General features: G+C 41.8%; 1 protein-coding gene across 2 annotated transcripts in view; it reads right to left on the reverse strand.

The window, feature by feature from the left end:
- Positions 1-26,001, reverse strand: part of LOC128666720 (oocyte zinc finger protein XlCOF7.1) — a 136,058-nt gene that overhangs the window by 109,055 nt on the left and 1,002 nt on the right. For both annotated transcript variants that reach the window (XM_053721464.1, XM_053721463.1), the window contains exons 2-3: positions 25,282-25,341; positions 16,261-16,408 (exon numbers count right to left, since the gene is read on the reverse strand). In XM_053721464.1, coding sequence (XP_053577439.1) covers positions 16,261-16,408; positions 25,282-25,341 — 208 coding nt within the window. The remainder of the gene's footprint in view (positions 1-16,260; positions 16,409-25,281; positions 25,342-26,001) is intronic.

Genomic DNA, 26,001 nt, shown 5'->3' on the forward strand with positions numbered 1-26,001 from the left:
ACCTCCGGGTGAAGTTCCCACTCCCCCGGATGAAAAGTCTGACGACTTAAGAAATCCGCCTCCCAGTTCTCCACTCCCGGGATGTGGATTGCAGACAGGTGGCAAGAGTGAGACTCTGCCCAGCGAATTATCTTTGATACTTCCATCATTGCTAGGGAGCTTCTTGACCCTCCCTGATGGTTGATGTAAGCTACAGTCGTGATGTTGTCCGACTGAAACCTGATGAACCCCCGAGTTGTTAACTGGGGCCAAGCCAGAAGGGCATTGAGAACTGCTCTCAATTCCAGAATGTTTATTGGAAGGAGACTCTCCTCCTGATTCCATAGTCCCTGAGCCTTCAGAGAATTCCAGACAGCGCCCCAACCTAGTAGGCTGGCGTCTGTTGTTACAATTGTCCAGTTTGGCCTGCTGAATGGCATCCCCCTGGACAGATGTGGCCGATAAAGCCACCATAGAAGAGAATTTCTGGTCTCTTGATTTAGATTCAGAGTGGGGGACAAATCTGAGTAATCCCCATTCCACTGACTTAGCATGCACAATTGCAGCGGTCTGAGATGTAGGCGTGCAAAGGGGACTATGTCCATTGCCGCTACCATTAATCCGATCACCTCCATGCATTGAGCTACTGACGGGTGTTGAATGGAATGAAGGACACGGCATGCATTTTGAAGCTTTGTTAACCTGTCTTCTGTCAGGTAAATCTTCATTTCTACAGAATCTATCAGAGTCCCCAAGAAGGGAACTCTTGTGAGTGGAAAGAGAGAACTCTTCTTTTCGTTCACCTTCCATCCATGCGACCTTAGAAATGCCAGAACTAACTCTGTATGAGACTTGGCAGTTTGAAAGCTTGAAGCTTGTATCAGAATGTCGTCTAGGTACGGAGCTACCGAAATTCCTTGCGGTCTTAGTACCGCCAGAAGAGTACCCAGAACCTTTGTGAAGATTCTTGGAGCCGTAGCCAATCCGAATGGAAGAGCTACAAACTGGTAATGCCTGTCTAGAAAGGCAAACCTTAGATACCGGTAATGATTTCTGTGAATCGGTATGTGAAGGTAAGCATCCTTTAAATCCACTGTGGTCATGTACTGACCCTCTTGGATCATGGGCAAAATTGTTCGAATAGTTTCCATCTTGAACGATGGAACTCTTAGGAATTTGTTTAGGATCTTTAAGTCCAAGATTGGCCTGAAAGTTCCCTCTTTCTTGGGAACTACAAACAGATTTGAGCAAAACCCTTGTCCTTGTTCCGACCGCGGAACTGGATGGATCACTCCCATTAATAAAAGATCTTGTACGCAGCGTAGAAACGCTTCCTTCTTTGTTTGGTTTGTTGACAACCTTGACAGATGAAATCTCCCTCTTGGGGGAGAGGATTTGAAGTCCAGAAGGTATCCCTGAGATATGATCTCTAACGCCCAGGGATCCTGAACATCTCTTGCCCAAGCCTGGGCGAAGAGAGAAAGTCTGCCCCCCACTAGATCCGGTCCCGGATCGGGGGCCCTCGATTCATGCTGTCTTAGGGGCAGCAGCAGGTTTCCTGGCCTGCTTGCCCTTGTTCCAGGACTGGTTAGGTTTCCAGCCTTGTCTGTAGCGAGCAACAGCTCCTTCCTGTTTTGGTGCAGAGGAAGTTGATGCTGCTCCTGCTTTGAAATTACGAAAGGAACGAAAATTAGACTGTCTAGCCTTAGCTTTGGCTTTGTCCTGAGGCAGGGCATGGCCTTTACCTCCTGTAATGTCAGCGATAATTTCTTTCAACCCGGGCCCGAATAAGGTCTGCCCTTTGAAAGGTATATTAAGCAATTTAGATTTAGAAGTAACATCAGCTGACCAGGATTTTAGCCACAGTGCTCTGCGTGCCTGAATGGCGAATCCGGAATTCTTAGCCGTAAGTTTAGTTAAATGTACTACGGCATCTGAAATAAATGAGTTAGCTAACTTAAGGGCTTTAAGTTTGTGTGTAATCTCATCTAGTGTAGACGATTCAAGTGTCTCTTCCAGAGACTCAAACCAAAATGCTGCTGCAGCCGTGACAGGCGCAATACATGCAAGAGGTTGCAATATAAAACCTTGTTGAACAAACATTTTCTTAAGGTAACCCTCTAATTTTTTATCCATTGGATCTGAAAAAGCACAGCTATCCTCCACCGGGATAGTGGTACGCTTAGCTAAAGTAGAAACTGCTCCCTCCACCTTAGGGACCGTCTGCCATAAATCCCGTGTGGTGGCGTCTATTGGAAACATTTTTCTAAATATCGGAGGGGGTGAGAACGGCACACCGGGTCTATCCCACTCCTTAGTAACAATTTCAGTAAGTCTCTTAGGTATAGGAAAAACATCAGTACTCGCCGGTACCGCAAAATATCTATCCAACCTACACATTTTCTCTGGTATTGCAACTGTGTTACAATCATTCAGAGCCGCTAATACCTCCCCTAGTAATACACGGAGGTTTTCCAGCTTAAATTTAAAATTTGAAATATCTGAATCCAGTCTGTTTGGATCAGAACCGTCACCCACAGAATGAAGTTCTCCGTCCTCATGTTCTGCCACCTGTGACGCAGTGTCTGACATGGCCCTAATATTATCAGCGCACTCTGTTCTCACCCCAGAGTGATCACGCTTACCTCTCAGTTCTGGTAATTTAGCCAAAACTTCAGTCATAACAGTAGCCATATCCTGTAATGTGATTTGTAATGGCCGCCCAGATGTACTCGGCGCTACAATATCACGCACCTCCCGAGCGGGAGATGCAGGTACTGACACGTGAGGCGAGTTAGTCGGCATAACTCTCCCCTCGTTGTCTGGTGAAATATGTTCAATTTGTACAGATTGACTTTTATTTAAAGTAGCATCAATACAGTTAGTACATAAATTTCTATTGGGCTCCACCTTGGCATTAGCACATATAGCACATGTATCTTCCTCTGAATCAGACATGTTTAACACACTAGCAATTAACTAGCAACTTGGAAATGCTTTTTCAAGTAATTTACAATAATATGAAAACGAACTGTGCCTATAAGAAGCACAGAAAAAATTATGACAGTTGAAATAAATAAATTATAGCATCAAATCTTTGTAAGAAATATACAATTTTAGCAAAGGATTGTTCCCATTAGCAAAGGATAACTAACCCTGACAGCAGAAAAAATACACAAATAAACGTTTTTTATCACAGTCAACTACAATCTTCACAGCTCTGCTGTGAATGATTACCTCCCTCAAAACAAGTTTTGAAGATCCCTGAGTTCTGTAGAGATGAACCGGATCATGCAGGAAGAAAATGAACCTCTGACTGAATTTTTTGATGCGTAGTAAAAGCGCCAAAAATGGCCCCTCCCCCTCACACATAACAGTGAGAGAGATCAGTAAACTGTTTAAAATTAAACAAAACTATTGCCAAGTGGAAAAAAACAGTGCCCAAAACCTTTTTTCACCCAGTACCTCAGAGAAATAAACGATTTTACATGCCAGCAAAAAAACGTTTAACCTCAATAAATTAATTGTTATTTAAAAACCTATTGCAAGTCCCTGCAAATTAGGTTAAGTCTATGCATACAGTATAAATCCAGTGAAGTACCATTCCCCAGAATACTGAAGTGTAAAATATACATACATGACAGCCTGATACCAGATACATCTACTGTATTTAAGGCTGAGTTTACATTATAACGGTATGGCAGGATTTTCTCATCAATTCCATGTCAGAAAATAATAAACTGCTACATACCTCTTTGCAGATTAATCTGCCCGCTGTCCCCTGATCTGAAGTTTACCTCTCCTCAGATGGCCGAGAAACAGCAATATGATCTTAACTACTCCGGCTAAAATCATAGAAAAAACTCAGGTAGATTCTTCTTCAAATTCTACCAGAGAATGAATAACACACTCCGGTGCTATTATAAAATAACAAACTTTTGATTGAAGGTAATAAACTAATTAAAATCACCACAGTCCTCTCACACATCCTATCTATTCATTGGGTGCAAGAGAATGACTGGAGGTGACGTAGAGGGGAGGAGCTATATAGCAGCTCTGCTGGGTGAATCCTCTTGCACTTCCTGTAGGGGAGGAGATAATATCCCAGAAGTAATGATGACCCGTGGACTGACCACACTTAACAGGAGAAAGGGATTTTATCCGGCGGCGCTAGCTCAAACGAACAAATGGGTCCCTAGTTACCCATAACAAACAATATGGAACTGACTAGTAAGTAGAAGGAGCGCCTAAATGAAAGGCCAGGTCTGACAAGGGGATGGTAAGAATAATAAATATAATATGATGATATATATCAAAAGGTAAAAGGACTTGTAGTTAAAGGTTGTGGTGTGGTGGTGTAGATAATAATGATTTTACAATCCTAGCATATGTAAAATATACACATAGAAAATGTAATGACAAATATTAGATGAACACAATAATAATACATGGATCCATGATACAATAAAAACAATAATACAATAAAAGCAAATATATATATATATAAACAATGAGAACACTAATAGTTATACAAATGCATGTAATGGGTATGATCGACTCTGTGGTGTACTGAAGTGCACAAAAGACCAGGTATTGGTTCAAATGTGATTACAGTAGAGCAAAAAAAAATAAATTATATAATATAGGTATAGGAAGACCCAAATTTATCAAAAATTTAGCAGTGAAAAATAAAAAAGGTGAAAAAGAAATTGTTCATCGATGTGACTGTAATAAAAAAACTTAAAATGTGAAAGTCAATAAAGCAATAGCAAATAAATCCAAATGTTCCAAATTATCCAATATAAGTGTGATGTGAACTTTTGTAAATCCAAGAACCAGGTGATGAAGACGAAAAAGGTAAAAAGTAAATGAAAAGCAAAAAGCAAAAAATCAAAAATATAAAAATAGAATAAAAATGTGAGGTGAAAACTGGATGTCAAAAATCAAGTAATGAAAAAAATCAATCAAAAATTGAAGACTCCAAGCTTAAAAACAAGTGAACAAATCTTGATAGTGATCAAAAATAGAAAAAACATAATTTATGTAAGAACTTACCTGATAAATTCATTTCTTTCATATTAGCAAGAGTCCATGAGCTAGTGACGTATGGGATATACATTCCTACCAGGAGGGGCAAAGTTTCCCAAACCTCAAAATGCCTATAAATACACCCCTCACAACACCCACAATTCAGTTTAACGAATAGCCAAGAAGTGGGGTGATAAAAAAGTGCGAAAGCATATAAAATAAGGAATTGGAATAATTGTGCTTTATACAAAATCATAACCCCCACAAAAAAAGGGCGGGCCTCATGGACTCTTGCTAATATGAAAGAAATGAATTTATCAGGTAAGTTCTTACATAAATTATGTTTTCTTTCATGTAATTAGCAAGAGTCCATGAGCTAGTGACGTATGGGATAATGACTACCCAAGATGTGGATCTTTCCACACAAGAGTCACTAGAGAGGGAGGGATAAAATAAAGACAGCCAATTCCTGCTGAAAATAATCCACACCCAAAATAAAGTTTAACGAAAAACATAAGCAGAAGATTCAAACTGAAACCGCTGCCTGAAGTACTTTTCTACCAAAAACTGCTTCAGAAGAAGAAAATACATCAAAATGGTAGAATTTAGTAAAAGTATGCAAAGAGGACCAAGTTGCTGCTTTGCAGATCTGGTCAACCGAAGCTTCATTCCTAAACGCCCAGGAAGTAGAAACTGACCTAGTAGAATGAGCTGTAATTCTCTGAGGCGGAGTTTTACCCGACTCAACATAGGCAAGATGAATTAAAGATTTCAACCAAGATGCCAAAGAAATGGCAGAAGCTTTCTGGCCTTTTCTAGAACCGGAAAAGATAACAAATAGACTAGAAGTCTTACGAAAAGATTTCGTAGCTTCAACATAATATTTCAAAGCTCTAACAACATCCAAAGAATGCAACGATTTCTCCTTAGAATTCTTAGGATTAGGACATAATGAAGGAACCACAATTTCTCTACTAATGTTGTTGGAATTCACAACGTTAGGTAAAAATTCAAAAGAAGTTCGCAACACCGCCTTATCCTGATGAAAAATCAGAAAAGGAGACTCACAAGAAAGAGCAGATAATTCAGAAACTCTTCTGGCAGAAGAGATGGCCAAAAGGAACAAAACTTTCCAAGAAAGTAATTTAATGTCCAATGAATGCATAGGTTCAAACGGAGGAGCTTGAAGAGCTCCCAGAACCAAATTCAAACTCCAAGGAGGAGAAATTGACTTAATGACAGGTTTTATACGAACCAAAGCTTGTACAAAACAATGAATATCAGGAAGAATAGCAATCTTTCTGTGAAAAAGAACAGAAAGAGCAGAGATTTGTCCTTTCAAACAACTTGCGGACAAACCCTTATCTAAACCATCCTGAAGGAACTGTAAAATTCTCGGTATTCTAAAAGAATGCCAGGAAAAATGATGAGAAAGACACCAAGAAATATAAGTCTTCCAGACTCTATAATATATCTCTCGAGATACAGATTTACGAGCCTGTAACATAGTATTAATCACAGAGTCAGAGAAACCTCTTTGACCAAGAATCAAGCGTTCAATCTCCATACCTTTAAATTTAAGGATTTCAGATCCTGATGGAAAAAAGGACCTTGTGACAGAAGGTCTGGTCTTAACGGAAGAGTCCACGGTTGGCAAGAGGCCATCCGGACAAGATCTGCATACCAAAACCTGTGAGGCCATGCCGGAGCTACCAGCAGAACAAACGAGCATTCCTTCAGAATCTTGGAGATTACTCTTGGAAGAAGAACTAGAGGCGGAAAGATATAGGCAGGATGATACTTCCAAGGAAGTGATAATGCATCCACTGCCTCCGCCTGAGGATCCCGGGATCTGGACAGATACCTGGGAAGTTTCTTGTTTAGATGGGACGCCATCAGATCTATTTCTGGAAGTTCCCACATTTGAACAATCTGAAGAAATACCTCTGGGTGAAGAGACCATTCGCCCGGATGCAACGTTTGGCGACTGAGATAATCCGCTTCCCAATTGTCTACACCTGGGATATGAACCGCAGAGATTAGACAGGAGCTGGATTCCGCCTAAACCAAAATTCGAGATACTTCTTTCATAGCCAGAGGACTGTGAGTCCCTCCTTGATGATTGATGTATGCCACAGTTGTGACATTGTCTGTCTGAAAACAAATGAACGATTCTCTCTTCAGAAGAGGCCAAAACTGAAGAGCTCTGAAAATTGCACGGAGTTCCAAAATATTGATCGGTAATCTCACCTCCTGAGATTCCCAAACTCCTTGTGCCGTCAGAGATCCCCACACATCTCCCCAACCTGTGAGACTTGCATCTGTTGAAATTACAGTCCAGGTCGGAAGCACAAAAGAAGCCCCCTGAATTAAACGATGGTGATCTGTCCACCATGTTAGAGAGTGTCGAACAATCGGTTTTAAAGATATTAATTGAGATATCTTCGTGTAATCCTTGCACCATTGCTTCAGCATACAGAGCTGAAGAGGTCGCATGTGAAAACGAGCAAAGGGGATCGCGTCCGATGCAGCAGTCATAAGACCTAGAATTTCCATGCATAAGGCTACCGAAGGGAATGATTGTGACTGAAGGTTTCGACAAGCTGCAATCAACTTTAGACGTCTCTTGTCTGTTAAAGACAGAGTCATGGACACTGAATCCATCTGGAAACCCAGAAAGGTTACCCTTGTCTGAGGAATCAAAGAACTTTTTGGTAAATTGATCCTCCAACCATGATCTTGAAGAAACAACAAAAGTCGATTCGTATGAGATTCTGCTAAATGTAAAGACTGAGCAAGTACCAAGATATCGTCCAAATAAGGAAATACCACAATACCCTGTTCTCTGATTACAGACAGCAGGGCACCGAGAACCTTTGTAAAAATTCTTGGAGCTGTAGCTAGGCCAAACGGCAGAGCCACAAACTGGTAATGCTTTGTCCAGAAACGAGAATCTCAGGAACTGATAATGATCTGGATGAATCGGAATATGCAGATATGCATCCTGTAAATCTATTGTGGACATATAATTCCCTTGCTGAACAAAAGGTAAGATAGTCCTTACAGTTACCATCTTGAACGTTGGTATCCTTACATAACGATTCAATATTTTTAGATCCAGAACTGGTCTGAAAGAATTCTCCTTCTTTGGTACAATGAAGAGATTTGAATAAAACCCCATCCCCTGTTCCGGAACTGGAACTGGCATAATTACTCCAGTCAACTCTAGATCTGAAACACATTTCAGAAATGCTTGAGCTTTTACTGGATTTACTGGGACACGGGAAAGAAAAAATCTCTTTGCAGGAGGTCTCAACTTGAAACCAATTCTGTACCCTTCTGAAACAATGCTCTGAATCCAAAGATTGTGAACAGAATTGATCCAAATTTCCTTGAAAAAACGTAACCTGCCCCCTACCAGCTGAGCTGGAATGAGGGCCGCACCTTCATGTGGACTTAGAAGCAGGCTTTGCCTTTCTAGCTGGCTTGGATTTATTCCAGACTGGAGATGGTCTCCAAACTGAAACTGCTCCTGAGGATGAAGGATCAGGCTTTTGTTCTTTGTTGAAACGAAAGGAACGAAAACGATTATTAGCCCTGTTTTTACCTTTAGATTTTTTATCCTGTGGTAAAAAAGTTCCTTTCCCACCAGTAACAGTTGAAATAATGGAATCCAACTGAGAACCAAATAATTTGTTACCCTGGAAAGAAATGGAAAGTAAAGTTGATTTAGAAGCCATATCAGCATTCCAAGTTTTAAGCCATAAAGCTCTTCTAGCTAAAATAGCTAGAGACATAAACCTGACATCAACTCTGATAATATCAAAAATGGCATCACAGATAAAATTATTAGCATGCTGTAGAAGAATAATAATATCATGAGAATCACGATGTGTTACTTGTTGCGCTAAAGTTTCCAACCAAAAAGTTGAAGCTGCAGCAACATCAGCCAAAGATATAGCAGGTCTAAGAAGATTACCTGAACACAGATAAGCTTTTCTTAGAAAGGATTCAATTTTCCTATCTAGAGGATCCTTAAACGAAGTACCATCTGACGTAGGAATAGTAGTACGTTTAGCAAGGGTAGAAATAGCCCCATCAACTTTAGGGATCTTGTCCCAAAATTCTAATCTGTCAGACGGCACAGGATATAATTGCTTAAAACGTTTAGAAGGAGTAAATGAATTACCCAAATTATCCCATTCTTTGGAAATTACTGCAGAAATAGCATTAGGAACAGGAAAAACTTCTGGAATAACCACAGGAGCTTTAAATACCTTATCTAAACGTTTAGAATTAGTATCAAGAGGACCAGAATCCTCTATTTCTAAAGCAATTAGTACTTCTTTAAGTAAAGAACGAATAAATTCCATTTTAAATAAATATGAAGATTTATCAGCATCAACCTCTGAGACAGAATCCTCTGAACCAGAGGAATCATCAGAATCAGAATGATGATGTTCATTTAAAAATTCATCTGTAGGGAGAGAAGTTTTAAAAGATTTTTTACGTTTACTAGAAGGAGAAATAACAGACATAGCCTTCTTTATGGATTCAGAAACAAAATCTCTTATATTATCAGGAACATTCTGCACCTTAGATGTTGAAGGAACTGCAACAGGCAATGGTACTTTACTAAAGGAAATATTATCTGCTTTAACAAGTTTGTCATGACAATCAATACAAACAACAGCTGGAGGAATAGCTACCAAAAGTTTACAGCAGATACACTTAGCTTTGGTAGATTCAGCACTTGACAGCGATTTTCCTGTAGTATCTTCTGACTCAGATGCAACGTGAGACATCTTGCAATATGTAAGAGAAAAAACAACATATATATAAAGCAAAATTGATCAAATTCCTTAAATGACAGTTTCAGGAATGGGAAAAAATGCCAAAGAACAAGCTTCTAGCAACCAGAAGCAATAAAAAATGAGACTTAAATAATGTGGAGACAAAAGTGACGCCCATATTTTTTCGCGCCAAATAAGACGCCCACATTATTTGGCGCCTAAATGCTTTTTGGCGCCAAAAATGACGCCACATCCGGAACGCCGACATTTTTGGCGCAAAATAACGTCAAAAAATGACGCAACTTCCGGCGATACGTATGACGCCGGAAACGGAAATAGAATTTTTGCGCCAAAAAAGTCCGCGCCAAGAATGACGCAATAAAATGAAGCATTTTCAGCCCCCGCGAGCCTAACAGCCCACAGGGAAAAAGTCAAATTTTAAGGTAAGAAAAATGTTAAATTAAAATGCATTATCCCAAATATGAAACTGACTGTCTGAAAATAAGGAAAGTTGAACATTCTGAGTCAAGGCAAATAAATGTTTGAATACATATATTTAGAACTTTATAAAGAAAGTGCCCAACCATAGCTAGGAGTGTCACAGAAAATAAGACTTACTTACCCCAGGACACTCATCTACATATAGCAGATAGCCAAACCAGTACTGAAACGAGAATCAGCAGAGGTAATGGTATATATAAGAGTATATCGTCGATCTGAAAAGGGAGGTAAGAGATGAATCTCTACGACCGATAACAGAGAACCTATGAAATAGACCCCTTAGAAGGAGATCACTGCATTCAAATAGGCAATACTCTCCTCACATCCCTCTGACATTCACTGCACGCTGAGAGGAAAACCGGGCTCCAACTTGCTGCGGAGCGCATATCAACGTAGAATCTAGCACAAACTTACTTCACCACCTCCATCGGAGGCAAAGTTTGTAAAACTGAATTGTGGGTGTGGTGAGGGGTGTATTTATAGGCATTTTGAGGTTTGGGAAACTTTGCCCCTCCTGGTAGGAATGTATATCCCATACGTCACTAGCTCATGGACTCTTGCTAATTACATGAAAGAAACAAAAATCTCCAAATCCTGTGAAAGAAAGAAAATGTACAACATAGAGCAGTATCGTTTTGCAGATAGCTACAGATAATTGAAATATATCTCACCATATATGCCAACGCGTTTCGGCCCACCAATAGGGCCTTTTTAAGACTGATATATGGTTGGTGAGAATGCTCCCTTTATACAAGTACTAATGTCCTAATGGCGCCAAATTGCGCAAAATTTGCGCCAAATTATGACCCTATGACCCGGATATTGTTCATAAACCGGATGTTAGAAATTAACCTTGAATGTGTTAAAATCCGTTGGGCCTATACAATCGTTGGTTGAATAATTGCATCAATAATTTCCCATAAAAAAAATAGTCAAATACTAAAACTTTTACTTTCAGTAAGATTAGCGGGTCCTAACCGCTATTGGGAGAAAGTTGTAATAGCTAAACCGGAAGTGGGATGTTATCGCCAGACCGGATATGATTTTTTGCCGCTGAAACCGGAAGTGGTCATACCCTTTACTTCCGGTTTCGGTTTGGTCGTGTGATTACTACTTCCTGTGTAGCTTGTTTATGGAGGAGGTAAAAGGATAGATATTCATAAGTGAAGGATCATATATACGCATTATGGGACAGAAAACTTAATGTGATAAAACGAAAGTATATGATTAACGAAAATGTATGAAAAAACAAAAATTGGAAAAATGTTTAAAAAGACTAGGGAACCGTGATTCGAAATAATGAACCAATGGTTTCAAGGGGTTTTTGCTAGATTAGGATACCTAGCTCCTTGTCAATATAAAATTCGACAAACTTAATTATATAATCATAGTGGAAAGTACATCCCTTATCGGGGGGTTAAGGTCAAATATATAATCATGATGACTATTGCACCCTTTCCAGCTTAAATGTAATTTATTTATCGCATAGGAATCTTACTCAAACAACGTGTATTAACAAAGATCTAGAACCTGATCTTAAATCCAGACTGCTAGACAGATATTAATAGGGATATTTGTAATGAGGGGCGGAGAGGACAGAGACAAAGTCGCAATGTATATGATTTAACTATGTGTTTAGGCTTAGAAGAGGAGATCTCGCTTAGTGGAATTAATTCTTATCGAACTGAACTGAAGGATCAAGGTATGAATTATGAATTAAGTTTCAGACAATGGTATAATTACCTTTACTGCCTATATATGGGTAAATGGGAACTCATTTTCTGGGACTCATGCCCAGCAGGCGCAGACCTGGTCTCCTACCATCGCTATATAGACGACATCCTAATGATATGGAAGGGTACAAGAGAAGATTTGGAACATACCATCTGTGTTATGAACAACAACACACACAACCTGAAATTCACATATCAGCAGTTCAGAAATTACATTTTTGGATCTTAAGATCACAGTTGAAGATGGCAAACTTAAAACTTCAACATACTTTAAACCAGTGGACTGCAATAATTACATCCATATCAACAGCTGCCACCATACCAAGTGGAAACAAAACATCCTGAAGGGGCAACTACTTAGGCATAAGAAGAACTGCTCAGACCCTGAACTATGGGAGAAACAGGCTGAGACTCTAAAATTACGCTTCTAGACAGAGGATACAAGGAAGAGACACTCAGAGATATTGAGGAAGTCAGAAAAAGAGATCAAAAGGAACTCCTCAAATATAAAGACAAAAAGACCAATACCATAAATGAAAATGACTCTATAGATGTCGCGTTCATAACTCAATACAGCGAGAACAGACATCTTATAGAGAAAATAATTGAGAAGAATTGGCGAATAAACCTAGATTTATTTACAGAAAATCAGACAATCTGAGGAACATTTTATCACCCAGTGTTCCACGAATACAAACAACAGGTGTCAAAGACGTCTTTGGCAAGAATGTAAAAGGTTTTTATCCATGCATCAGCTGCAAGGCATGCAAGAGAGGTCTAAAGATCAAGAAATTCCAATCCCACAACTCAAGGATGGAATACAAAATAAAAGACCTCATAAGATGTAACAGCAAAGGCGTCATATACATAGTTCAATGTAGCTGTGGACTACAGTACGTGGGCCAAACCTCAAGATATTTGAGAGATAGAATCCGCAAACACATTCTACAGGTCGAACATGGCAACACAGAAACCGCCATGTACAGACATTTCACCACCTGCCATAAAAGTAATTTGAAGGATTTTAGCTATTATGGGATCCAATTGGTAAAACCGAATTGGAGAGGCGGTGATTACGATAAAAAACTCCTTATATCAGAATCCAGATGGGTCTTTGAACTTGATTGCCTTTACCCCAAGGGCCTGAACAACAAAGAGGATTTATCACATCTATTATGTCTCAAATAAACAGATTCCTCCAGGCCCCTCATGGTTCCCACATATGGATTAAATTGACTAATATCATTTGATAGATACAAAACAAACAAAAGTAGATGTAAATGTGAACCAAAATAGCTCACATCCACACATCCCTATGAACAGCCGAAACCATCTTTCAAGTATAGAGAAAATATCATTTGATATAAAACAAACAACAAAAATAGATGTAAATGTGAATCAAAATAGCTCACATCCACACATCCCTATGAACAGCCGAAACTATCTCTCAAGTATAGACCTAATTACTGACTCGGGTATTCCACCCTCTCTTCTCTATAGGAGATATAGACAGACTACTATGAATGACAAGGTAGACTGTAAACTCTATGTAGAAACTATCTGACCTTCCTCTTGATTACTATATTGGTGATAGGATACACTTTAATGTAACAGGCAGTAAAGGTAATTATACCATTGTCTGAAACTTAATTCATAATTCATACCTTGATCTTTCAGTTCAGTTCGATAAGAATTAATTCCACTACGCGACATCTCCTCTTCTAAGCCTAAACACATAGTTAAATCATATACATTGTGACTTTGTCTCTGTCCTCTCCGCCCCTCATTACAAATATCCCTATTAATATCTGTCTAGCAGTCTGGATTTAAGATCAGGTTCTAGATCTTTGTTAATACACGTTGTTTGAGTAAGATTCCTATGTGATAAATAAATTACATTTAAGCTGGAAAGGGTGCAATAGTCATCATGATTATATATTTGACCTTAACCCCCCGATAAGGGATGTACTTTCCACTATGATTATATAATTAAGTTTGTCGAATTTTATATTGACAAGGAGCTAGGTATCCTAATCTAGCAAAAAACCCTTGAAACCATTGGTTCATTATTTCGAATCACGGTTCCCTAGTCTTTTTATACATTTTTCCAATTTTTGTTTTTTCATACATTTTCGTTAATCATATACTTTCGTTTTATCACATTAAGTTTTTTGTCCCATAATGCGTATATATGATCCTTCACTTATGAATATCTATCCTTTTACCTCCTCCATAGACAAGCTACACAGGAAGTAGTAATCACACAACCAAACCGAAACCGGAAGTAAAGGGTATGACCACTTCCAGTTTCAGCGGCAAAAAATCATATCCGGTCTGGCGATAACATCCCACTTCCGGTTTAGCTATTACCACTTTCTCCCAATAGCGGTTAGGACTCGCTAATCTTACTGAAAGTAAAAGGGTTAGTATTTGACTATTTTTTTATGGGAAATTATTGATACAATTATTCAACCAACAATTGTATAGGCCCAATGGATTTTAACACATTCAAGGTTAATTTCTAACATCCGATTTATGAACAATATCCGGGTCATAATTTGGCGCAAATTTTGCGCACTTTGGCGCCATTAGGACATTAGTACTTGTATAAAGGGAGCATTCTCACCAACCATATATCAGTCATGAAAAAGGCCCTATTGGTGGGCCGAAACGCGTTGGCATATATGGTGAGATATATTTCAATTATCTGTAGTTATCTGCAAAACGATACTGCTCTATGTTGTACATTTTCTTTCTTTCACAGGATTTGGAGATTTTTGTTTTTCTATTTTTGATCACTATCAAGATTTGTTCACTTGTTTTTAAGCTTGGAGTCTTCAATTTTTGATTGATTTTTTCATTACTTGATTTTTGACATCCAGTTTTCACCTAACATTTTTATTCTATTTTTATATTTTTGATTTTTGTTTTTCATTTACTTTTTACCTTTTTCGTCTTCATCACCTGGTTCTTGGATTTACAACATTTCACATCACACTTATATTGGATAATTTGGAACATTTGGATTTATTTGCTATTGCTTTATTGACTTTCACATTTTAAGTTTTTTATTACAGTCACATCGATGAACAATTTCTTTTTCACCTTTTTTATTTTTCACTGCTAAATTTTTGATAAATTTGGGTCTTCCTATACCTATATTATATAATTTTTTTTTTTTTGCTCTACTGTAATCACATTTGAAAAAATACCTGGTCTTTTGTGCACTTCAGTACACCACAGAGTCGATCATACCCATTACATGCATTTGTATAACTATTAGTGTTCTCATTGTTTTTATATATATTTGCTTTTATTGTATTATTGTTTTTATTGTATCATGGATCCATGTATTATTATTGTGTTCATCTAATATTTGTCATTACATTTTCTATGTGTATATTTTACATATGCTAGGATTGTAACATCATTATTATCTACACCACCACACCACAACCTTCTACTACAAGTCCTTTTACCTTTTGATATATATCGTCATATTATATTTATTATTCTTACCATCCCCTTGTCAGACCTGGCCTTTCATTTAGGCGCTCCTTCTACTTACTAGTCAGTTCCATGAGATATTTATTACTACACAGCATTACCTGAGTGAGATATTTATTACTACACAGCGTTACCTGAGAGAGATATTTATTACTACACAGCGTTACCTGAGAGAGATATTTATTACTACACAGCGTTACCTGAGATATTTATTACTACAAAGCGTTACCTGAGAGAGATATTTATTACTACACAGCGTTACCTGAGTGAGATATTTATTACTACACAGCATTACCTGAGAGAGATATTTATTACTACACAGCGTTACCTGAGTGAGATATTTATTACTACACAGCGTTACCTGAGATATTTATTACTACACAGCGTTACCCGAGTGAGATATTTATTACTACACAGCGTTACCTGAGTGAGATATTTATTACTACACAGCGTTACCTGAGTGAGATATTTATTACTACACAGCGTTACCTGAGTGAGATATTTATTACTATACAGCGTACCTGAGTGAGATATTTATTACTACACAGCGTTACCTGAGAGAGATATTTATTACTACACAGCGTTACCTGAGTGAGATATTTATTACTACACAGCGTTACCTGAGTGAGATATTTATTACTATACAGCGTTACCCGAGTGAGATATTTATTACTACACAGCGTTACCTGAGTGAGATATTTATTACTACACAGCGTTACCTGAGCTCTCATTTCCTGGGATCTCCATAGTTCTTAGTGCTTGCTGAGTCTCCATCATGACATCCTTGTAAAGCTCCTTGTGTCCCTCTATAAAGTCCCACTCCTCCATAGAGAAATACACGGCAACGTCATCACACTTTATAGGCACCTGAAACACACACACAACTCATTCAGAACTGACACAGGGACTGGTTCTGTCACACACTTTATAGGCACCTGAAACACACACAACTCATTCAGTGCTGACATAGGGACTGGTTCTGTCACACACTTTATAGGCACCTGAAACACACACACACAAATCATTCAGTGCTGATACAGGGACTGGTTCTGTCACACACTTTATAGGCACCTGAAACACACACACACAACTCATTCAGAGCTGACACAGGGACTGGTTCTGTCACACACTTTATAGACACCTGAAACACACACACAACTCATTCAGCACTGACACAGGGACTGGTTCTGTCACACACTTTATAGGCACCTGAAACACACACAACTCATTCAGTGCTGACACAGGGACTGGTTCTGTCACACACTTTATAGGCACCTGAAATACACACACAACTCATTCAGTGCTGACACAGGTATTGGTTCTGTCACACACTTTATAGGCACCTGAAACACACACAACTCATTCAGCGCTGACACAGGGACTGGTTCTGTTACACACTTTATAGGCACCTGAAATACACACAACTCATTCAGTGCTGACACAGGGCCTTGTTCTGTCACACACTTTATAGGCACCTGAAACACACACAACTCATTCAGCACTGACACAGGGACTGGTTCTGTCACACACTTTACAGGCACCTGAAACACACACACAGAACCAGTCCCTGTGTCAGCGCTCAACGAGCTATCACACACTTTATAGGCACCTGAAACACACACAACTCATTCAGCGCTGACACAGGGACTGGTTCTGTTACACACTTTTACTGACAGAGCCAGAATAATGTTACTGAGAACATGCAGAGACACAGACAGAAGGTAGGAAATACACACAGGGTCAGATGGGTCAGTAAAGGGAGTCACTGTGCCCTGAGACTGTATAATGTCACATTCCCCAGCAGTGTCACCTCTCCGCTCAGCCGTTGAATGCTGCTGTGTGATAATGTTACTGAGAACATGCAGACACATAGACAGAAGTCTTATATATTAAATGCCCTTGTGGGCGGAGCTACGTGGGCGAAACTACCCGTAGCATCTGCAATAGGATAATTGAACATAAGAGCAATATACGCACGAAAAAAGTCACTGCACCAGTTGCCCACCATTTTCTTAAAATGGGTCATGCAATAAACCATTTTAGGTTTCAGATTATTGAATGTGTACAAAAGCCACATCGTGGTGGGGATAGAGAAGGTCTTTTGAAACAACGTGAAGCATTCTGGATTTACAAACTTGGTACATTAGAACTGTCTGGGTTAAATAGAGAGTTAGATTTATCTGTGTTTTTATAAAATATTTTTATAAAATCCTTTTTTTTTTTTTTTTTTTAAATCAAAGTTTTTTTTGAGGCAATATCAGAGATAAAAGGATAAAATACAATAAACATTTTGTATCATTCTGAGACATGTTACATACAAGGCATTATTAAGACATTGGATGCAAACACAAGATGCAATATTCACATTCTAGAATAACCTCTTTTTCATTTTGTTTCCTGTGTTGTAACATAAAAAACTTTTTTATATTAATCTCTCAGATTAAGACATTGGTCTGATATTATGTAATTCATGCTAAAATGGGTCTGAGATTATTTATATAGAGGTATAAATATATTTTGAATTCTTTTTTGTTTTCATGATGTGTAGGAAATGAATTATTATACTTTATTAAAGGAAATTAATGATTGTACTCTATTGTATTTTTGTATGTATAAAAAGTATGTTTAGTTAGGATATGTAAATAGGTCTATCGAATAGTTTTTTGCAATTTGAATTGATTTTATTATGGCCGGGCTCCTGGAACTCACGGTCAGCCACAGGACAGCAGGACACCCGCTAACTTTACCCCTGGTCGCTCCAGCAGCCCTTTGCCCCAGAGCTCTGCTCTTTTGGGGATTGGTAGCCCCTAGGGAAGACAAGAGCTGGGGGAATTATCGGAGGGGAGCTCCTTTGGTAACCGGGGGTTTTGGACACCCCTAACCCCATAACTTCAACAGACTGTAACTCCGGTCCCCAGTAACGAATCATGTTGATTTTTGGACTGTGGCATCTGGGGACCGAGAGCTTTAAAATTTAAAGTGTCGCTGCAACACCGGGATCACCCCGAAACCACCACCCCTGTTGTTCTGGGATTTTGTGGGACTGTGGCTGCTATGGAGGTGCCGGTCTGTCTGGAGGGGCGGGAATGGCGGGAAAATTGTGGGATTGTCCAGGATCAAGATGAGCTGTGTGTATAAAAGGAGTGTGTGTTTTCAATAAATGAGTTCCTGTTTCACCTGAATGCTACTATGTCTAGTTATTTGGGTGGGCTCCAGCTAAAATCACTTTCCTGGGCTACATAGCAGCCTGTTCCAGGCAGAGGAAGGACACTCAGACAGAGCTACCCAGTCTGGGTAGCTGGAGTCTGCCACAGGGTGGGACCCTGAATACTGGTGCTGTCGGGCATCAGGGGTGGCTACATAGCTGCAGTCACCAGGGAGGAAGCAGGACCCGTTTGGCGGAGCTACCCAGTCGGGGTAGCCGGGGTATCCGTCACATTGGCTGGCAGCGGTGGGATGCTTCCAACTTCCTGGGACATTTAAACCACCAGCTAGAAGTAATCTTGAATGGAGACTTGAGGAAAGACTGCAGGTACCAGGAGCAGAACGATCCCCACCAGAGAAATGCTGGGAGAGGACCAGGCGGCCAGTGGGTCAGATGATGACCAGGGCAATGAGCCATCCATTACAGCGCCAAGCTCAGCACCAAGTACAGTAACCACCCCGGGGACGTCCATGTCTGATATACAGCAGGAAGTGCAGTGGTGGTTGGCGTTGTATGACACCCAGCCACCAGAGGAGGTCATCACCAAGATCATCTCGGATGTTACCCAGCTCAAGTTAGCGGAACTCCACCAGTCCATAGAAGGGGCTCCATCAGCCCACGAAGTGCAGGCTCCAAGGCCACCCAAGCTACCCCATGGGGCCTTTCGAGCCTACAAGGAAGAGGAGGATATTGACTGCAATCTTCAGGTCTTTGAGACCCAATGCAAACTGCAGGGGGTAGCCTTTGCTGATAGACTGTCTGTCCTGATCGGTAAATTGTCAGGGCGGGCTTTGGCAGCTTTCCACGATACCCCTACGGCGGACCAAAAGGATTATAACAAAGTGAAAGACCGGCAGAAATTCTGGGCACTAAGGAAGCAGGACAGACAGCCTTTCACAGAATGGACCCACCAATTCACCCGGTCGATGGCTTCTTGGCTAGCTGGCTGCAAGGCCACCACTGGGGCCGAAGTGGCACAGCTTTTCCTACTGGAGCATTTCTATAACCATGTCCCAGTCAAAATTAAAGAATGACCATGACCGTTAGCCCACCACAGCAGACAAGGCGGATGTCCTGGCAGATCAGTACGCACACGCCCGCCCCCAAGTTTGCTCTGCCCCGCAATCGACTCCTCGCCCAGCTTTGGTTGTAGTCCGACCCCCAGCAGCTACCCCGGCCACCTCAGGTGGGAATGCCCGAGTCGGGCCCGACAGCAGCCGGCAGCCCAGCCAAGACACCCCCAGCCAACAGCCTGGGTGAGCGCTCCAGCTCTGTCCTACTCAGACACTGCCCACTACGCTTATGCACTGGCATCGGCTGACTACCCTGAATGGGCTGAAGAGGACGTTGGCACTCTACAAGAAGCCCACCTTGTGTCCTTAGACAACTGTCAGCACCACTGCCAGACCGTTTGGGTCAATGTAAAGGCGGCCCAGGGATTACAGGACACAGGAACGGTTCCAATGGGAAAACAGCCTGTTGTATCGGGTCTACCGGAGGAAGAAAGGGCCAGTGCCCAAACACCAGCTGGTGGTACCGAAATAATATTGGTCCGACCTGCTGCGAATAGGGCACAATATCCCCTTGGCCGGGCATTTAGGCAACTCCCAAATACACCACTGCCTTACTCAGGTCTTTTTCTGCCCCAGAATAACGAGAGAAATTAAGGAATATTGTAGGACCTGCGTGGTGTGTCAGAAGGTAGGGAAGACCAGAGACCATACGAAAGCCCCCGTTAACCCTCTCCCCGTTATTGATAAACCCTTTAGCAGAATCGCTGTGGATATAGTAGGCCCCTACCTCGACCCAGTCCCTCTGGGAAAAAATACATACTCACAGTAGTAGATTACGCCACTAGGTATCAAGAGGCAATACCTCTGGCGAATATCCAGGCGGAGACAGTGGCAAGTGCTTTGCTCCGGATATTCACCAGGGTAGGCTTCCCCCGAGAAATGGCCTCTGACCAGGGGACCCAGTTTACAGCGGAGGTCACCCAAAAATTATGGGAACTGTGTGGGATAAAACCCCTGTACAGTGCCCCATATCACCCCCAGACCAATGGGCTTTGTGAGCGGTTTAACGGGACACTGAAGCAATTGCTTCGGATGTTCTCGGCCTTGGAAAAATTTCTGCCGCACCTCCTATTTGCTTACAAAGAGGTGCCCCAGGAATCCACTGAGTTTTTACCCATTGAGCTGCTGTATGGCCGGAAAATAATGGGGTCCCTAGACTTGTTGAGAGCCCACTGGGAGGGATCAGCCGGGGAGGAAGGACCCTCCATTGTGGAGTACGTCCTGAAGTTCAGGGATCGGTTGAAGGACCTCATTGCCATGGTGCGGGAAAACCTTCAGGGCGCTCAAAGGAGACAGAAACGGAGGTACGACCGTAGCCGAATTCTCACAGTAGGGCAGAGGGTTCTAGCCTTGAAGCCTGTCAAAATGGACAAGTTACAGGCTTCCTGGCAAGGGCCTTACCGGGGTGGTGGAACAATTGAATAACACCTACCTTGTAACAAAATGCTCCGATGACCGGGTCCAACGGACCTTTCATGTGAACATGCTCAAGGAGTATGTAGAAAGACCCCAATATGTAGCCACTATCTGTGCTCTGGTTGTGGAAGACTCGGAGAGCCAACATAATCGTGGATGAGAGGTTAGCAGCTGGACAGAGACAGCAGGTCCGGCATTTAGTAGAGGACCGCCAGGAGATGTTTTCCAATGAATGTCCCTGGGTACACCACAGTGGCTGTGCACCGAGTGGAAACCCCGGAACAAGCTACCCTGAGGCAGGCAGCTTATAGAGTACCTGACGCTGTCAGAGACAGTATGCACCGGGAGCTCTGGTAAATGTTGGATCTCGGTGTTGTTGAACCGTCCAACAGTCCCTGGGCCTCCCCGTTGGTGCTGGTCCCCGAAAAAGATGGTACTACCCGGTTCTGCATTGACTACCGTAAGCTCAATTACAGAACCACAACCGACGCCTACCCCATGCCCCACGTCGATGACCTCTTAGATAGAATCGCCAGGGGTCACTTCCTAACTACCCTTGACCTCTGCAAGAGGTATTGGCAGATCCCACTAGACCCCGAATCCGTTCCCAAGTCCGCCTTCTTTACCCCTTTCGGCCTCTACCAGTTTAAGGTCATGCCGTTTGTGATGAAGAACGCTCCAGCCACCTTTCAGAGGATGGTGGATCGCCTGCTGGATGGCCTCCAAGACTATGCCTGTGCCTACTTAGCCGACATCGCCATCTTTAGCGACACCTGGGAGGACCATTTGATCCACCTAGGCATCATTTTAGATCGCCTCAGAACTGCCGGTCATTTGATCCACCTGGGCATCATTCTAGATCGCCTCAGAACCGCCGGGCTGACCCTGAAGCCCGACAAATGCACCATAGGCCGCTCGGACGTCCAGTACCTGGGCCACCGAGTGATCGGTGAGGACAGTTAAAGGTCTTCCATATAGGTACGGTTGTAATTTCTTGAGGGCCCAAGTAGACCCGTGTGGATCTAGCCGGGTCTGCCGAACTGGAAGGGGGGAGTTGCCACAGATACCGGGCTGCAAGGGGTAACCCCCTACCCCCCACAACCTCACCCCTGTTGATTCTCAGTGGTTTTGGGCTCCTTACAGCAACCACAATCTCTGGATGCTTTTTGTTTGCTTTTGTTGGCTTGTTTTTGTGTTTTAAAACTTGTTAAGAGAAGAGCTGGTCTATGACCAGGAAAACCCTCCTAGGCTGGCCGGGCTCCAGGAACTCCCGGTCGGCCGCCTCACAACGGACACCCCTCTAACCTCTCTCAGGCTGGCCGTGGTCCTGGAACTCCCAGTCGTCCACAGGACAGCGGGACACCCGCTAACTTTAGCCCTGGTCGCTCCAGCAGCCCTTTGCCCCAGAGCTCCGCTCTTTTGGGGATTGGTAGCCCCTAGGGAGGACAAGAGCTGGGGGAATTATTGGAGGGGAGCTCCTTTGGGAACCAGGGGTTTGGGACACCCCTAACCCCATAACTTCAAAGGACTGTAACTCCGGTCCCCAGTAATGAATCATGGGATTTTGTGGGACTGTGGCTGCTATGGAGGTGCCGGTCCGTCTGGAGGGGCAGGAATGGTGGGAAAATTGTGGGATTGTCCAGGGTCTTATCAAGATGAGCTGTGTGTTTTCAATAAAATGAGTTCCTGTTTCACCTGAATGCTAGTATGTCTAGTTATTTGGGCGGGCTCCAGCTAAAATCACTTTCCTGGGCTACATAGCAACCTGTTCCAGGCAGAGGAAGGACACTCAGGCAGAGCTACCCAGTCTGGGTAGCTGGAGTCTGACACAGGGTGGGACCCTGAATACTGGTGCTGTCGGGCATCAGGGGTGGCTACAGCCTGTGGTCACTTGCCTGCTACATAGCTGCAGTCACCAGGGAGGAAGCAGGACCCGTTTGGCGGAGCTACCCAGTCGTGGTAGCCGGGGTATCCATCACAATAGATATCTAATATTTCATTTTGTAGCTAAAAATCCAATTTGATATGAGATGGTCTTGGCTGGGTGAAACAACCCCCATTCTTCTTGCTCTGAAACATTTGGTCATTAGTTCAGGCAATTTACTTCAAAGAGATGGTCATCTATATGGCTGTGTATTGCAAATCTTAGATCAGACATAAGATAACTTATTCCTGATTACAATTCTTCAGCTAAAAACACAGCAGGGGTCTAATAATCAACCAAACCAGCATATATCATGGAATGAAGGAGCCTAGATGTCTGTGGGAATCTCTGTGAAACTCACTAAGGCCCAGGAATATAGTAATTAGCACAGACCTGTTAATTACCCCTAGACCTCAAATCCACATCTGTGCTGGCTAACAGAGACACATGTCTTGCATTGTAACTCTCAAATTAATTTTTAAAATACAACTTGTATTTAGATTTTAAGTAAAATATGCCTTAGACTGTATTAAATGTCTATGTATGGATCTGGGGAAACGCAATTCAGATTGTAGTGGATTAAATTGGAACAATTGTGGTGGTCCCACTTTAAAATAATAAATAAAAAATAAAATAAAACTAAACACTGTTAAAGTTAGTGATCCATACTTTGGTATTTCATTGTGGTAATGTAATGTAATTCAATTGTGAATAAGGGTCATACTAAGGTAAATTTGGTTTGCTTTGTAAAGAATATTGTAAAAGTTTAAGCTTGTATAGTTTGATTCATATCTGGTTTTCTATAAAAAATAATTTAATGTGTTTATAAATTTAACTAATATAACAAATTTAGGAATTAATATTCATTTTAATTGTTTTGTATATGCAGTATATGCATTTTATTGGGGGTTTGTTTTAAAGAATAATTATTAAATATATTGTATTATAACCCGGCCATATACGGACAGAAGGTAGGAAATACACACAGGGTCAGATGGGTCAGTAAAGGGAGTCACTGTGCCCTGACACTGTATAATGTCACATTACCCAGCAGTGTTACCTCTCCGCTCAGCCGGTGAGTGCTGCTGTGTGATGTTACGGAGAACATACAGAGACACAGACAGAAGGTAGGAAATACACACAGGGTCAGATGGGTCAGTAAAGGGAGTCACTGTGCCCTGACACTGTATAATGTCACATTCCCCAGCAGTGCTCACCTCTCCGCTCAGCCGGTGAGTGCTGCTGTGTGATAATGTTACTGAGTACATGCAGAGACAGACAGAAGGTAGGAAATACACACAGGGTCAGTAAAGGGAGTCACTGTGCCCTGACACTGTATAATGTCACATTCCTCAGCAGTGTCACCTTTCCGCTCAGCTGGTGAATGCTGCTGTGTGATAAATGTTACTGAGAACATGCAGAGACACAGACAGAAGGTAGGAAATACACACAGGGTTAGATGGGTCAGTAAAGGGAGTCACTGTGCCCTGACACTGTATAATGTCACATTCACCAGCAGTGTCGCCTCTCCGCTCAGCTGGTGAGTGCTGCTGTGTGATAAATGTTACTGAGAACATGCAAAGACACAGACAGAAGGTAGGAATTACACACTGGTTCAGATGGGTCAGTAAAGGGAGTCACTGTGCCCTGACACTGTATAATGTCACATTCCCCAGCAGTGCTCATCTCTCCGCTCAGCCGGTGAGTGCTGCTGTGTGATAATGTTACGGAGTACATGCAGAGACAGACAGAAGGTAGGAAATACACACAGGGTCAGATGCGTCAGTAAAGGGAGTCCCTGTGCCTTGACACTGTATAATGTCACATTACCCAGCAGTGTCACCTTTCCGATCAGCTGGTGAATTGCTGCTGTGTGATAATGTTACTGAGAACATGCAGAGACACAGACAGAAGGTATGAAATACACACAGGATCAGATGGGTCAGTAAAGGGAGTCCCTGTGCCCTGACACTGTATAATGTCACATTCCCCAGCAGTGTCACCTACCTCTCCGCTCAGCCGGTGAATGCTGCTGTGTAATAATGTTACTGAGAACATATAGGGACACAGACAGAAGGTAGGAAATACACACAGGGTCAGATGGGTCACTAACATGACTCACCTCTCCGCTCAGCCGGTGAGTGCCGCTGTGAGAGGACCTCTTCTTCACAACGACATATTCCTATATATAAGAGAAAATCATCAGTCTCTATTCCCCTGGATTAACATTTCTCTGGTTCTTGTTTATGTCTAAATCTCTTTAAATTAAGGAGGTTTCTTCCCAGTCTGTGGTTTGAAGATACTGAAGGGTATGAGCTTCAGTGAAGGAGGAAGACATTGCAGGACCATTGATTAACGTAGGATAACCTTTGGGTGGGGTCTAATTTGGGGACCTTAGCTTTGAGTTTGTAATAGATAGGATCGTGCTCAACAAATATGTTCATAAGTTAGGAGCCAGACAGAAGTCCAGCACTCACTTACAAGCTCTCAGCTAAGATTTAAAGCAAAAATGGAAGGGTTAGTTACTGCATCTGGCCAAATGGGACAAGCCTAGGTACCACGTCAAGGTCTCTCCCAAAACCTGGGACCCTAAAGCAGCGATACAATGAAAGCCCTAAATCAAACAAACTGGGAACAAGTAAAGGGTGTACAGGCTTATGTAATCACCCTAGACAACAACAAAACACAGAAGGGGACCGCATTCTCAGACTGGACTGGGTACACATCCCATGACCCTGCAACATGCTCAGCCCTAGGTGCTCAATAGAACTCACAGGTAGCTGCAGGGAGATTACATAAGTCTGAGAGCTTGAAATGTATGGCTGTATTATCGACCCAGGTT

The sequence above is a fragment of the Bombina bombina genome, chromosome 7, assembly GCF_027579735.1.
Source record: "Bombina bombina isolate aBomBom1 chromosome 7, aBomBom1.pri, whole genome shotgun sequence".
In the NCBI taxonomy this organism is placed as follows: domain Eukaryota; kingdom Metazoa; phylum Chordata; class Amphibia; order Anura; family Bombinatoridae; genus Bombina; species Bombina bombina.